Here is a 15,116-nt window from a genome sequence, read left to right as displayed (position 1 = left end):
TTCCTCGTTGAAGTACAGATCCCTTCCATTTCAGCAGCAGGTACTCCATTCCATATACACACGCCATGCTTCCTCGTTCACGCCGCACGGCCAGCACGAGGAAAAAGGCCCAACTCACTGTAGTGCTCTCGTCATACCTCTCTCGCGGCGGCGATCCACCTTCAAAAAACCTGCTAGCCTTGCCCCCTTTCGGCAAACCAGAGAAATTCCCTATATCTATGGGCAAAGATAACCGAGCGTTAACAGATCGAGATACAGATATGCACGTCTCCATAATGACAAATGCAGACTAGTGCTGCCACTGACTGTCTGGGTCTGTTGAGCGCTGTTGGCAAGCGGGGTGAATTCAGTCCTTGTGAGACGAATTGAGGAGCTACTTAGAAGTAGCAGCTCCAGTCTCATAAACTGACAGCTGGGAGTGCAACGTGCTGACCACATGCCCCTCCTTATCCGCATCCAGCGACAGTATGGGCTGAGGATGACATGGCCATCGCTCGGTACCATTGGGCCCTCGAGTCCTCTTCGAATGGAGTTTCCCCTTTAGAATTCCTGCGCCTCTGTAGTAGTGTGACAACTGGCAATAAAAACAGAGATTTCATCTGTTTTTTTTTTTAAATTATTTATCTTGCTGTTACATTCCCCCTAATGAGGGAGGGCTTTAAGCTGCTAAATTGGCGCCCTTCATCCATCGAAATATAAAAAATATTTACAATTATTATATTAAAAAATTCGAAAGGTGAAATAGGTAAAGATGATTGTATATATTTCCTTTTTATGTGCTTGCAGACTTATGGTAACAATTGGTAGGCATTAGGATGTGAGAGGTATTGGGGATTATATTATGTCGAAAGGGTGTCGAATGTTTATGTGCGAAAGAACTGATACGTGGGAGTTGACAGGAGGTGAATGGGGTGCAAGCTGGCCAAGGAGAAGGTGAGTTGTGGCCTTCATTCGGAATGAGGTAGGAGATGATATGTTAGGTTATCATTGGAAGACAAGATTGATCTCAGGGATGAATTTAGCGTCTGGAAGAGCAAGGCTATTGAAATTACACTGGGAAAGGAAGCGGACGGTTGAAAGTGAAGGGAAGGAGGAGCCTGTTGATGGAGGCGTGGTGGGCGGCCAACGTTCTCAAGGACTAGCTGTACCCAGCACGCATTGGAAAGCCCATTGTCTTTCTATGTAGGGACACGTATGCAAAGCAGACACATTTACATAGGAAAATAATGAGTCACGTATATACCAAACTTGATAGAATTTCTCCAGGTGTTACTGAGTCATCACCTCTTTTCATGTCCGCCTTCACACACATGGATGCTAGGGATATCTGTCACAGTAATTTTTTCCAATCGTACATCTTCTTGTTTTGGAAGAAAATGCTTCAGTCGCCTGGACATATGTTAATATGTCACAGTCTCTGCACTCCCTGTCTCACACATCCCCACTTCTAGGGATGCAAATTTATTGGGACTGTCACTAATGAGCCAGACAATCCCAAAGACTATGTGTTAAATAGAAATGTCGCTCGCTATCGAGAAATTTTACATGTCGCAGCTTTTCAGCCCCACATCCACCCCTAGTGGTAGTAGGAGCATAGTACCCTTAAAGATTTTATACAGGGTGATTTTTTCCACCGTGTACAAACTCCAGGGATTGATCTATGAGAGAATACGGAACTAATATGGTCTAATGAACTTATGTCTGGAAATGCATCGTTTCCGTACTAGAGACAATTTATTCAGTCATACATTGTTAGGGAGACTGCGATCTAATACGCGCTGTACCATGCAGCCACAGTTACAGGATGTGTTGAAAATGCTTTCCATGTGCCTCAACGTATGCATGTACACACCGACGTTCGTATCGGCCAGGCTGTATCCGAACAGTGTCAAAGGTAGCACGAATACACTGCTCCAGTGTCTCCACATCTGAATGGGCTCTGCATACATCACACTTTTGAGATGGTCCCATATCCAGAAGTCGCACGGGTAGAGATCCGGTGAACGAGCAGGCCATGCAACTGGAACCCCCCCCCCCCCCCCCCCCGCCCCATCAATCAACCACGAAAGACACGATTGAGCTGCGTCCGGACGTTAACGGTGAAGTGGGCTGGAGCACCATCAAATAGCAGCCGCATACCACGCAAACATTTGGGGTTACCAGAATGAGATTTTCACTCTGCAGCGGAGTGTGCGCTGATGTGAAACTTCCTGGCATATTAAAACTGTGTGCCGGACTGAGACTCGACCTCGGGACCTTTGCCTTTCGCGGCCAAGTGCTTTACCGTCTGGGCGACCCTAGCGTGTCTCACGACCCATCGTCACAGCTTCAATTCTGTCAGTACCTTAGTAAGTTTCATATCAGTGCACACTCCACTGCAGAGTGAGAATCTCATCCTGGAAACATCCCCCAGGTTGTGGCTAAGCCAAGTCTCAGCAATATCCTTTCTTCCAGGAATGCTAGCTCTGCAAGGTTCGCAGAAGAGCTTCTGTGAAGTTTGGAAGGTAGGAGACGAGGTACTGGCAGAATTGGAGCTATGACAACGGGTCGTGAGTCGTGATTGGGTAGCTCAGACGGTCGAGCACTTGCCCACGAAAGGCAAGGGTCCCGAGTTCCAGTCTCAGTCCAGCACACAGTTTTAATCTGCCAGGAAGTTTCATATTTGGGGTTACACTCGTCTGGTATGAGATAGTATCATTTACTTGCATGGAAACTGTATACATTGAAGGACATTGATTATCTGCATGTCGCCAATTGCTTGCGACCAATCTTTGTAAAAACGCCAAGTATTGTCAATCTACATTAATGCGATTTGCTTGAATTGTTGTTTAGAAAGCAGCATCCTAGGCAGCCTATATTACACGAGTGGGGACGATACCACAGAGTACTCATTAGTACTTAATCTGATAAGTCACTGCTCAAGTTGTTGAAGTATTATTTCTTTGAAGCTGTTATTGCCACTTAGGGGCTCTGCTACATCTCAGATTCAAACTGTAATCATTCATTATTTGCGTTCTTTTGAATTTTGTTAATGCCTCCGCGCTAAGACTTTAATTATTAAGCGCAAGTTCATTTTCAGCAAACCGTGATGTATCTCTTAAATAAAAGATTATTCATAGTACTTACCACTTACTGGACAATTCCGCCCCCCAATATGAATTATTATTATTATTTTTATGAGCACAAGGTATTATGTAGTTACGCCTCCACAGCAAAGTGGGGGATCTGGGTTCGAGTCCCAGTACTGGTAGGGATTTTTCATTGGTCGGAGGGCTGGAGTGGGTTGCATTCTGCCACGTGATGCCTCTTGAGGTGCTGCTTGACCTAGTGGCAGCGCCTCCAAGTTTAGGAACCACTCAACAGCCCAGAGAACAGGTGCTCACCCGTGTCCCTCCACAGCGAATTTCGATGACGTTATTGGCTAAGAATGACACGGCGGTCGTTGGGTCCCATTGTGCCGTCTGTGGCCAGAAAAGCAGTATTAACTGCTGTTCCATTACATATAGTAACACGACATGCTTTGGATTACTTTTTTACCACTTTTGCCGTAGAAACAGAAAAAGATACAGGGGATACGCAAAATAATGTGAACAGTGGCAGTAATGGAATGGTTGTGTTTGACGGTCGACAACGCAGGTAAGTCAGGTGTCGCACTGGACTGTGCGTGTTCAGTACGGACTAGGCATCGGTGCAGCTTGCTTACGAGTAGTGCACACTTCGTATTCGCATTCAGAGGCTGAGGTCGACGTGCAATGGAGGACCTAACAGAGCTCCAAAGAGGGCAGATTGTGAGGGCCCGATTATCTGGAGAATCAGTAACCAAGACAGCCAACTTATCGAATGTTTCAAGAGCAACTGTTTCAACAGTCATGACAGCCTACACAAAACATAGAAAGACATCATCGTGTAAAGATAATAGTGGGTGCAAATCAAAACTAAATGACAGGAATAGTCGTACGTTAATCCGAATTGTGTCAAAACAGTACAAAGCTACGGCGGCTAAAGTGACTGCCCTGCTCAATACCCATCTTCGAGACCCCGTATCTATTGACACTGGCACCGAAAACATAAAGTGAATATTCATGGACGAGCTGCTATACCGAAACCATTAGTGACAACAACCAACGTAAAGAAGCGTAAAACATGGCGTCAGGAGCGTAAATCCTGGACAGGTGATTAGTGGAAACACGTCATATGGTCCGACGAGTTAACGTTTTCGTTATTTCCAACATCGGATCGGGTTTACGTCTGGCGAACGTCAAAAGAAGCCTACAATCCTGATTGCCTAATTCCAACAGTTAAGCATGGAGGTGGAAGTGTGATGGCGTGGGCAGCCACATCATGGTATTCTGCTCGCCCCATCATTACTTTCAAAGGACGTGCTACAGCCAACGTTTATGTGAACATTTTAGGTGATCAGGTGCACGCCATGATTAAAATGTTGTTCCCAACAATGTTGTGATATTTCAGGACGATAATTCACCAGTTCACACAGTCAGGACAGTACAATCGTGGAATGAGGAGCAACTGAAGTGCAGCGTCTTCCCTGGCCAGCACAATCCCCGAACCCTTGTAGGCGGTATTGGAGCGCAGACTCCGGAGCAGATTTTCGCCTCCCTCGTCACTACAGGAATTAGAAGAGGTTCTGATCGAAGAGTGGCATAACATTACACGGGAGACTATATGATCATTATATACCAGTATTCGAAGAAGAATCGCAGCTGTATTACGGGCAAATGGAGGTCCAACCCCTTATTAATAAACCGTCCCAAGTAAGTACAGGTGTTCACATTGTTTTGCCTATCCCCTGTATTTCAAATCTGCATAATTGCCCTTTAAATGGTTACAGCCTTAAAGTGTAGTACAGAGTTTGTTTTGGAACTGGTGAATGAAATTCACACAGTTGGGTAGGTTATGTGTAATCGCTGTTTAAAGGCAGCTACTTACCGGGCGGACGTGATGTTAAGACTCTCGGGGTCGACCTTGCTAGAGGGACACACGTAGCTGGCCGGGAAGTCGAGTATCCACTCGTTGTAGTCGTGCGTCATGGAGACGGACGTGGGATTGGTGCGGTAGCGATTCCACGTCGACAGGCACGTGGCTACGGTGCAGCCGATGGCGGTCGCCAGAAACAGGGCCCACACCACCCTGTGATCACAAAAACTTACCTGCGTCCTTACTTTAACCATTGTTAGAAGAAAAAAGTAAGGTATATTATAGATTAACGTTCCTTCGACGGCAGTGGCATTAGACACGGAGCAGAACTTCGTACTGGAGAAGTAAATCGAGCGCGTCCTTTTCAAAGGAACCATCCCGGTGTCAGCGTCAAGTGATTTGGGGAAACTAGAGAAATCTAAATCTGGATGCCCGGATGGGCATTTGAACCGCCGATCTTCCAAATGAAATTCCAGTGTCTTACCATCGAGATTCGATCTCTATTGCTTGAGCAGTTCCTTCTGTTGCAGTTACTGAAGGTGGTAGTGACTCGTACGAATCGTGCTATATTTGCAACACTGGCTGCCTTATCAACTCTAGGTAGCAATATCAATCTCTAGATAGTTTCCGCAATATGTCTACTTCGGGTCAGGATGTTGGTGATTAATAAAATAAGAAGGCAAAAAAATGGTTCAAATGGCTCTGAGCACTATGGGACTTAACATCTGAGGTCATCAGTCCCCTAGAACTTAGAACTACTTAAACCTAACTAACCTAAGGACACCACACACATCCATGCCCGAGGTATGATTCGAACCTGCGACCGTAGCGGCCGCGCGGTTCCAGACTGATGTGCCTAGAACCGCACGGTCACATCGGCTGGCAATGAGAAGGCAGCTTCATGGATCTTGTTGTACACAATAACAAGTTTTTAAACTGGACCATGCTGTGCAGAATGGAATCATTCCTGGGTACTAAGGAAATGAAATTACTCCCTCTCTGTGGGTGCCAAAGCACCATTCTGCATACAGAAAAAATTAAGTAAACTCCTCGCTTTGTGTAAAACATAGTTTCGTATTATGATCACTCGAACATTTTATACACTGCTGTGATATCGTCAGTTTAATTGCTTTCTATTCATTCCGGAACCAACATCAATATTGGTATGAAAACAGTACATAAATACTGAAAGTAATTAGACAGTGCCTAATGTACTGGGTTCAGGTGGCTATTCAGCCATCCACATTTGCGTTTTCTGCAGTTTCCCTAAACTCTTTACGGGAAACGCCGAAGTGTTTTCTTGGAAAGAGCTGCGGCAAAGTTCCTGTATAGGATCTTCCTATTCCGAGACTATGGTCCATGTCTAATGATCTCGTCTCCGACTGGGCATTAAATTTTAATCTTTCATCCTGTGATGTAATTTGCCTGGTTTGTTACAGTAATTCAGTTAATACAGCTAGCCGGTTATATTTTGCTCTCGCACTCGACGTTGGTCTGGGACACATGGTCTTTGTCACTAAGAACTCTAATAAGAACAGTATTTCAGTTAAGTAAATAGTTAACATTATGAATAAACAGTATTTTTGGCTACGAAATTTTATTCTTGATAAATTCTCTTCAAAATCATATATTAAAATTTGGTGTACCGTTTTTGAAAATAACTTATTTAACTGACCAAAAATTACGTATTTCATATTCCAAAAAGAAAATTTCAAACATTGCCCACTCAGCAGTGCTACGGGGCCAGACATCTTAGGCGTCTGCTTATAAATCTAGGACAGCATCTCTTTCGCTGTGGCTATAGTCACGGAGTAAATATACTCAAAAATGAGTCATAATGCAGTGTAGACAATTATGTGGTGTCCTGAATACTGTGTGTTTTCCAGTCTCTCTAATGAGGTCCATCCCACAGTGCGGTGTGCTAGCGGTGAAGCTATTCGTAGATGATAGTCTGGAAAGGCTCGGTGACACGATGATGATATTTTGTGTGTGCGTGTGCGTGGGCGTTTGGTTGCGCGTGGGCGTGCGCGCGTGTGCGTGCGAGACACTAACACAAACGTTCATAATCTGCATTATACTGAGAACAATTCGAACGATAGGAAATCAGTTGTTCTTTCTGATTAATCCTGCTATACTATGTGCCCGATCCTGGCCAGTAATTCATGTGGCAGGAATGAGTGACCCAATACCACCCCGACTTCATCGCAAGAGAGGCAGTTCGTCGCAGACAATTAGGTTAGGGTATCGCTTGGTATTATCACACATTGGAAACAAAGGATCTGGCCACACAACGTTATCGGGTCGATTTTTCCGTCCACATTTTTTTTTTTTTCAGTTTTCGTGGAGTACTTGGTCCACATTTCTGCATACAGTCGATAAACCACTATCACAGCGGGATTATTTGATGTGTAACTTTCTGGAGAATGAAAACATAGCCGATATAGGAAGACCTAATGACAGACTGGACCATAATTTCAATGAAGGTGAATAGCAGAGCGTAAACCAACACCACACATATTCTGTGAAGTGAGGAGGGCCGTACTGCAGGAATACCTATGTAGGGCCTACACCCATCTCTTAACACTTAGGAATACGTGTTCATCATGGATGTGTACATGTAGCAGACGGTTACTATGCTTACTGCCCCTGCACTTCAGAAATGCTTTTAGACTTAATAAACCTGTTGGCAAATATTTTCATGCCCAATCTGGCACATTTAGTGTGCTCCTATTTACTTAAATTAAATTTCATTCGTTGTATTCATCAGACGCCTTTTGTATGGAAAGGGGATTGACAAATTTTGATCCCTTGTTAAGTTCACCCTACATGCTGCTAAGCTATCGTGTTTCCTTAACGGAATAGCGTTTTCTTATCTATGAGGTCGTAACACACACCCTAACACGTATCCACTACTTCTTTTGGGGGAGGAAGTGCTGTATATCTATGATAGCGAATGAGAGATAGGTTTTCCTCATCGCCCGGCCAAGGTCAAACCGGCAGTGCCAAACGCATGTCCAAGCAGGGCAGACGAAGAATTACACAATTAAAAGCGATATTAAATATTTAAATAGTGTTACAAGACTCGGCCAGATTACGCAAAACTTTGCCAGTGTACAGAATTTTGAGTTTCAGCATGATCTGTTGATAAGTTTCCTCAAAAATTCACTTTGTACAAAATTTCAGAAGCAGTTAATTTTAAAGGTACTTATACTTCGAGATTTAGCTTTAGTTTTATATAAAAATATTCTGCAGAGGTTTTCATGAAGCTACCTCTCTTACTTTTCGAATTATCAGGAAAAAACTGATATTAGACCTTAATTGCAACAATAAGTTAAGTTAACTAGCATTTATAATTAAGATACAATGACAGTAGTATATATAATAAATGTAGTGATGTACGAGAGTTGCCCAGAAAGTAATGCACCACTTTTTTTTCTCAAGCGAAAACAATGCTATGAATACGAAACGTTGCGTATGTATTATTTGAAGTCACTTAAGTGACCGCGCCAAGTTTCGGCCACTTCCGACCGATAGTGTGGCTGCAGGACAGTTTCAAAATGGCATTTGTAGGTGATGTGCGTTACGAGCAACTTGCCGTCATTGAATTTCTCACTGCAGAGAAAGAAACTGTAGGGAATATTCACAAACGCTTGTGCAAAGTCTTTGGAGAATCTTCTACCGACAGAAGTACAGTTAGTCGCTGGGCAGAGCCCCCTCGGACTTCCACTTCTTTGGGCCATTAAAGGATGCCATTCCTGACATTTTGAGGATAAAGCACCATTCTTTCGTGTGTGTAATTCTCATTATGTTCGATAAAGAATTGTTGAAGAAAAAAATGCGGAGCATTACTTGCTGGGCAACCCACGTAGCTGTACAGATTTTCATGATGATACTGTAATTTGATCACGATACAAAACTTACAGAAGAGACAGTTCAGAGGTCACAATCAACCTTCGCTTCGACTTGAAATAAATTGGAAGTCAGAGATTTAGAGTTATTAAACTGAAAATTTAACCCATAAATAGTACAAACTTTTTATCTGAGAAAAATTTGGAATGTTGTTAGTCTTCAACTTGCAACGATATAAATAATTTTGTAATAAAAAAAAATTGCTATGTGAGCACTGTTGCAGACGCTGAAAGCGTTCGGCTGCTGGCGTTCAGTCTGCCGTCTGCACCGAGAATACACAGGGCGAGCCACAAAGGACAATACAACTTTGGAACGATATAGAAATTTATTGAGATAACTTACAGAATCGGTAGATGTGTCATTTTGTAGCAAAAGACCTCAAGTTTCACACAAAAGTGGCAAGTGTCATTTTGGTTTGATGTGACTGCCGTTTGTGATGCAGCAAACATCCCACCGGTAATCAATTTCTTCCCACACTCGTTGCATCAAACCGGGCATAACTGGAACACCGACAATATAGATTTGGGTTTTTAGGTTGGTTAAATTACTTGGTAGGAAAGGAACATACACAGGGCTTTTAATGAAACCCCAAAGAAATAAATCCAGTGGTGTCAAGTCTGGGGAACGAGGTGGCCATGCACCGACCTGCCAGTGAATCAGTGGGGAATATAGCATATATTTTTGTTTTTTGTGAGGGGGAGGGGGCAAGCTGAATGTGAAGATGAGTTAACTAACTTTAAGTAGACACCCAATTTTTTTGGGGGGGGGGGGGGAGGGGAGGGGGGCGGGTGTACTAGCTGTTAGCGAGTGGTTGAAAACTTTGGTGACAGCTATTTGACTTTCCGTTTCAATATTCAGTGGAGGGGTTCATGGATGAGTGAGTGTAAAGATGTTGGGTTCTATTATTATTATATTGGACAGTATTATTATATTAATACTATTGTCAAACGTTATTCTATTATTTTTGAATTGCTTGGCATGTGTACTTGATCATTCAACAGGATTTTCCCCTCTGCTTTGGTTTTCTGTGTGTGCTAATTTTCTTACATGGTTAGGAGGTGTTTTTTATTGTTGATTCTAATTATTTCCATGTCATCTTCTCTAGTGGTTGATTTGTGGTCATTTTCTCTTAGGTGTTCTGCAAATGTGGAGTGGTTTGTCCCATATTTCCAGGCTCTCATGTGTTCTTTGTATCTGATATCAAATGTTCTCCCTGTTTGTCCTATGTATATGCCTTCACAAGTGTTACACTGTAGGTGATATATACCAGCATTCTGGCATATGTCTGTTTTTTTGTCAGTTTTGGGGTGTATTTTTGTATAGAATTGTCTGTTGTGTATGCTATGTTTATTCCCTGTCTTTTGAAAATGTTGGTGATTTTATGGGTGAGTTTGTGTTTGTATGTCATTTCATCTTTTTCTGATTATCCTGTGTAGTTGTTATGAGACTGCTTGTTTGTGTTTGGTTCTGTTGTGTTGTTGCCTGTGGTTTGGAGTTTTCTGCTTTTAATTTACTTTTAATTTTGTTGTTTAGCTTTGTGACGGTGTTATTATTGTAACGATTATTTTGTGCTATCTACATTATTATGTCCAGTTCTTTTTGGTAGCTTTCTTTGGTGAGTGGTTCTGTGCTGAGTCTATGGAGCATGTGTCGAAGTACTGCTTACTTTTGTGCATGTGGATAGTTCGAGGATTGGGGAATGATAATGTCCGTTGCTGTGGGTTTATGGTAAATTTCAGACATATGCTTATTGTTTTGTTTTTTGATTGTTATGTCCAGAAAGTTAATTTGGTTGTTCTTTTCTAGTTCAGTTGTGAATTTTATATTTTTATGTATCTTGTTGATGTCAGTATGTAGTTTTTCAATTTTTGTTTGTGGTTCATCTGTTAAGCAAAGGGTGTCATCCATATACCTGAACCAATATAATATGTTGTATTCTTTTGCTACTATTTTTGTGAAAATCATCTGTTCAATGTGGTTTACAAAAATATTTGCCAAGGCTCCTGAAACTGGGGCCCCAATGGTAATCCATCTTCTTGTAAATAAAATTCATTAGTGAATTGGAAGTAATTTTGTTCTGTTATGCGCTTTATTAGTGTGCATATTTCCTTGTTCATCAGGGAGTTGACCATAAGTTTTCAGGTTCTTATCTATAGTTTATATTGTTTCTGGTACTGGTATGTTGGAATGCATGTTTTCTATATCAAATACATTTGATTCGGAGGCGGTGGTGTTACGGTGTGGTCGTGTTTTTCATGGAGGGAGCTTGCACTCCTTGTTGTTTTGCGTGACACTATCACAGCACAGGCCTACATCGATGTTTGAAGCACCTTCTCGCTTCCCATTGTTGAAGAGGGGATGGCGATTGCATCTTTCAACACCATCGAGCAAGTGTTCGTAATGCACGGTCTGTGGCGGAGTGGTTACACGACAATAACTTCCCAGTAGTGGTCTGGCCTGCACAGAATCCTGACCTGATTCCTATAGAACACCTTTGGGATATTTTGGAACGCCGACTTCGTGCCAGGCCTCACCGACCGACATCGATACTTCTCAGTGCAGTACTCCGTGAAGAATGGACTACCATTCCCCAAGAAACCATCCGACACCTGATTGAACGTATGCCTGCGAGAGAGGAAGCCGTCATCAAGGCTGAGGGTGGGCCAATACCACATTGAATTCCAGCATTACCGATGGAGGACGCCACGAACTTGTAAGTCATTTTCAGCCAGGTGTCCGGATACTTTTGATCACATAGTGTATGTGCGTCGTGCACCCAACTGTTTGAGTGTACATTTTACAGTTACATTTCTATCGTTATGAAACAGAAGTGGAAGAATAGGCTACTATGTATGCTACTCCGCTCAAATAGTTCTATGAAGGCCGTTAAACTTTATGAATCATCATCGACGTTCAGATCACCGTAAATAGTACGAAATGCCTTCATTTCATCAGAGAGTGGGGACAGATTTGGAATTTTGCTCATGGCATTGTCAAATATTGCTTGGTACTGAGAAATGGATAAAACTGTAGCGTCAGCTTCCTACATCATTAGATAACTTCTTTGCAAGAATATATAAACAAAAGGGCATTGTACATGTAGGGCCGAACCAAATGACATTTCGCTGTTTTAAACAGACTAACATTGTTTTAGTGGGAGAATGGAAGCTGTAATTTCCATCAGTCCATCCCAGTTTTGGTTGTCCATGGTTTCCATAAATTATTAAATGTCCGGATGGTTCCTACGATAATGTCACATACAGCTACCTCTCCCGTCCTTGTCAAACCAGACCTGTAAGTGTGCAAATGCCTGTATATATGAATAAAATTTTCTTTTCTTCGCGTTACCGCGGGATGTGCAACATCCTTGCAAAAGTGCTACACGGATAGACAAAACCATTACTAGAACTTACTTATTAGGAATTTAGATAACCGTTGTTTTACCTGCTTACCGAATACACTGCTTGACAAAAAAAATGTGAAGCACAAGGGGGAGGAAGGTGGGGGGGGGGGGAGAGCAAATGAAACTTAACGGGTTGAGAGGGCATGTGGCGCCAATGCAGTGATTTACAAAGATCTTCGCAATATGAGCCATTCATTAGTCGACATTGCACCTCCTCTGGCCTGTCTGGCCGGCCGAAGTGGCGGTGCGGTTCTAGGCGCTGCAGTCTGGAACCGCGAGACCGCTACGGTCGCAGGTTCGAATCCTGCTTCGGGCATGGATGTGTGTGATGTTCTTAGGTTAGTTAGGTTTAAGTAGTTCTAAGTTGTAGGGGACTAATGACCTGAGAAGTTGAGTCCCATAGTGCTCAGAGCCATTTGAACCATTTTTTTGGCCTGTCTGAATGCACTGATTTGTTGGGAAGGGGGTCATAAAGCCGTCGTATCTTCTTCTGAGACTAGCTGGTTCACAACTGTTGTAACTGTTCCTTGATATCCTGAATACTAACAGCGAAGAGCTGATATCCGGCACACGCTGTATCGGGAACAGACCTCAAAAATGGTTCAAATGGCTCTGAGTACTATGGAACTTAACGTCTGAGGTCATCAGTCCCCTAGAACTTAGAACTACTTAAACCTAAGGACAGCACACACATTCATGCCCGAGGCAGGATTCGAACCTGCGACCGTAGCGGTCGCGCGGTTCCAGACTGAAGCCGCGAGAATCGCTCGGCCACAGCGGCTGGCTGGAACAGATCTAGGGATCTTGTTGGCCAAGGAACTACCTCAACATCAGCCAGTTCATAAAGATACGTGTAATGTTTTGTGGAGCATTGTCCTGTTGAAAAATTGCGACACTGTACTGTCACAAGAGGTAACACAGGGGGACGCAGGACGCCGTGACTCACCCTTGTGCCGTCGGAGTTCCCTCGATCGCTACCAGCCGTGCCCTGAAATTATGTCCGATTGCTCCCCCAACCATAGCGCCAGGACTAACACTGCTATGCCTCTCGCCAGGTCGCGGCCATACTCGCTGGCGACGATCATCCAGCGTTGTGCCTAACGGTGATTCATTACTGGATACAATGGGACGCCATTTATCCGCAGTCCACGCTTCCCTGCCACAACACCACTCCAGGAGCAGCCGTTTGTGTTGCGGTGTTAACGGGAACCTACGTATGGGACGGTAATTCCTTAGTCCAGCCGCTGCTATTACCTGACTATTGGTGTGGAATGACACAGAATGTCGTAGGGAGTGCATTATTTTTTCTCGGAAGGCAGGTGCAGATGTGAAGGGTGATTACAATATGCCTGGTGTACAATGAGGAGATCCTTCGTATAGTGGTCAGACGAGGTGGACCAGAACCTTGACTACGACTATATCTGCCCTCACGTTTCCATGCAGTCCAACTTCACGGGCCGCTGTCACATCGCAATACCCCATACGTCTGGATACTGCACGATTCGACCAGCCGGTCAGCAAATTCTTTCGCCCATTGTATGTCCTACCGTATATTAAAACTTAAGAAACTGCAAAAAGGGAAAAAAAGTAGGAATTTAAGGAGATGAGACCTGGATAAACTGAAAGAACCAGAGGTTGTTGAGTTTTAGAGAGAGCATTAGGAAACGACTGACAAATGCAGGTGAAAGAAATACAGTAGAAGAAGAATGGGTAGCTTTGAGAGATGAAATAGTGAAGGCAGCAGAGGATCAAGTAGGTAAAAAGAGGAGAGCTACTAGAAACCCTTGGGTAACAGAAGAGATATTGAATTTAATCGATGAAAGGAGAAAATATAAAAATGCAGTAAATGAAGCAGGGAAAAGGAATACAAACGTCTCAAAAATGAGGTCGATAGGAAGTGAAAAATGGCTAAGCAAGGATGGCTAGAAGACTGATGTAAGGACGTAGAGGCATATATCACTAGGGGTAAGATAGATACTAGATCCAGGAAAATTAAAGAGACCTTTGGAGGAAAGAGAACCTCCTGTATGAATATCATAAGCTCAGATGGAGAACCAGTCCTAAGCAAAGAAGGGAAAGCAGAGATGTGCAAGAGGTATGTAGAGGGTCTATACGAGGCCGATGTACTTGAGGGCAATATTACGGAAATTGAAGAGGACATACACTCCTGGAAATTGAAATAAGAACACCTTGAATTCATTGTCCCAGGAAGGGGAAACTTTATTGACACATTCCTGGGGTCAGATACATCACATGATCACACTGACAGAACCACAGGCACATAGACACAGGCAACAGAGCATGCACAATGTCGGCACTAGTACAGTGTATATCCACCTTTCGCAAAAATGCAGGCTGCTATTCTCCCATGGAGACGATCGTAGAGATGCTGGATGTAGTCCTGTGGAACGGCTTGCCATGCCATTTCCACCTGGCGCCTCAGTTGGACCAGCGTTCGTGCTGGACGTGCAGGCCGCGTGAGACGACGCTTCATCCAGTCCCAAACATGCTCAATGGGGGACAGATCCGGAGATCTTGCTGGCCAGGGTAGTTGACTTACACCTTCTAGAGCACGTTGGGTGGCACGGGATACATGCAGACGTGCATTGTCCTGTTGGAACAGCAAGTTCCCTTGCCGGTCTAGGAATGGTAGAACGATGGGTTCGATGACGGTTTGGATGTACCGTGCACTATTCAGTGTCCCCTCGACGATCACCAGTGGTGTACGGCCAGTGTAGGAGATCGCTCCCCACACCATGATGCCGGGTGTTGGCCCTGTGTGCCTCGGTCGTATGCAGTCTTGATTGTGGCGCTCACCTGCACGGCGCCAAACACGCATACGACCATCATTGGCACCAAGGCAGAAGCG

General features: G+C 43.8%; 1 protein-coding gene across 1 annotated transcript in view; it reads right to left on the bottom strand.

Annotated features, from left to right (window-relative positions):
• The window catches only part of LOC126252885 (uncharacterized), a 213,062-nt gene that overhangs the window by 177,721 nt on the left and 20,225 nt on the right, over positions 1 to 15,116 (bottom strand). The window contains exon 2 of the mRNA XM_049953890.1: positions 4,948 to 5,148. Within this exon, the coding sequence (XP_049809847.1) occupies positions 4,948 to 5,148 (201 nt within the window). The remainder of the gene's footprint in view (positions 1 to 4,947; positions 5,149 to 15,116) is intronic.

The sequence above is a fragment of the Schistocerca nitens genome, chromosome 1 (assembly GCF_023898315.1).
Source record: "Schistocerca nitens isolate TAMUIC-IGC-003100 chromosome 1, iqSchNite1.1, whole genome shotgun sequence".
NCBI classification, from domain to species: domain Eukaryota; kingdom Metazoa; phylum Arthropoda; class Insecta; order Orthoptera; family Acrididae; genus Schistocerca; species Schistocerca nitens.
Note: the sequence above shows the minus strand (reverse complement) of the source record. Positions and strands in the feature narration are given on the sequence as shown.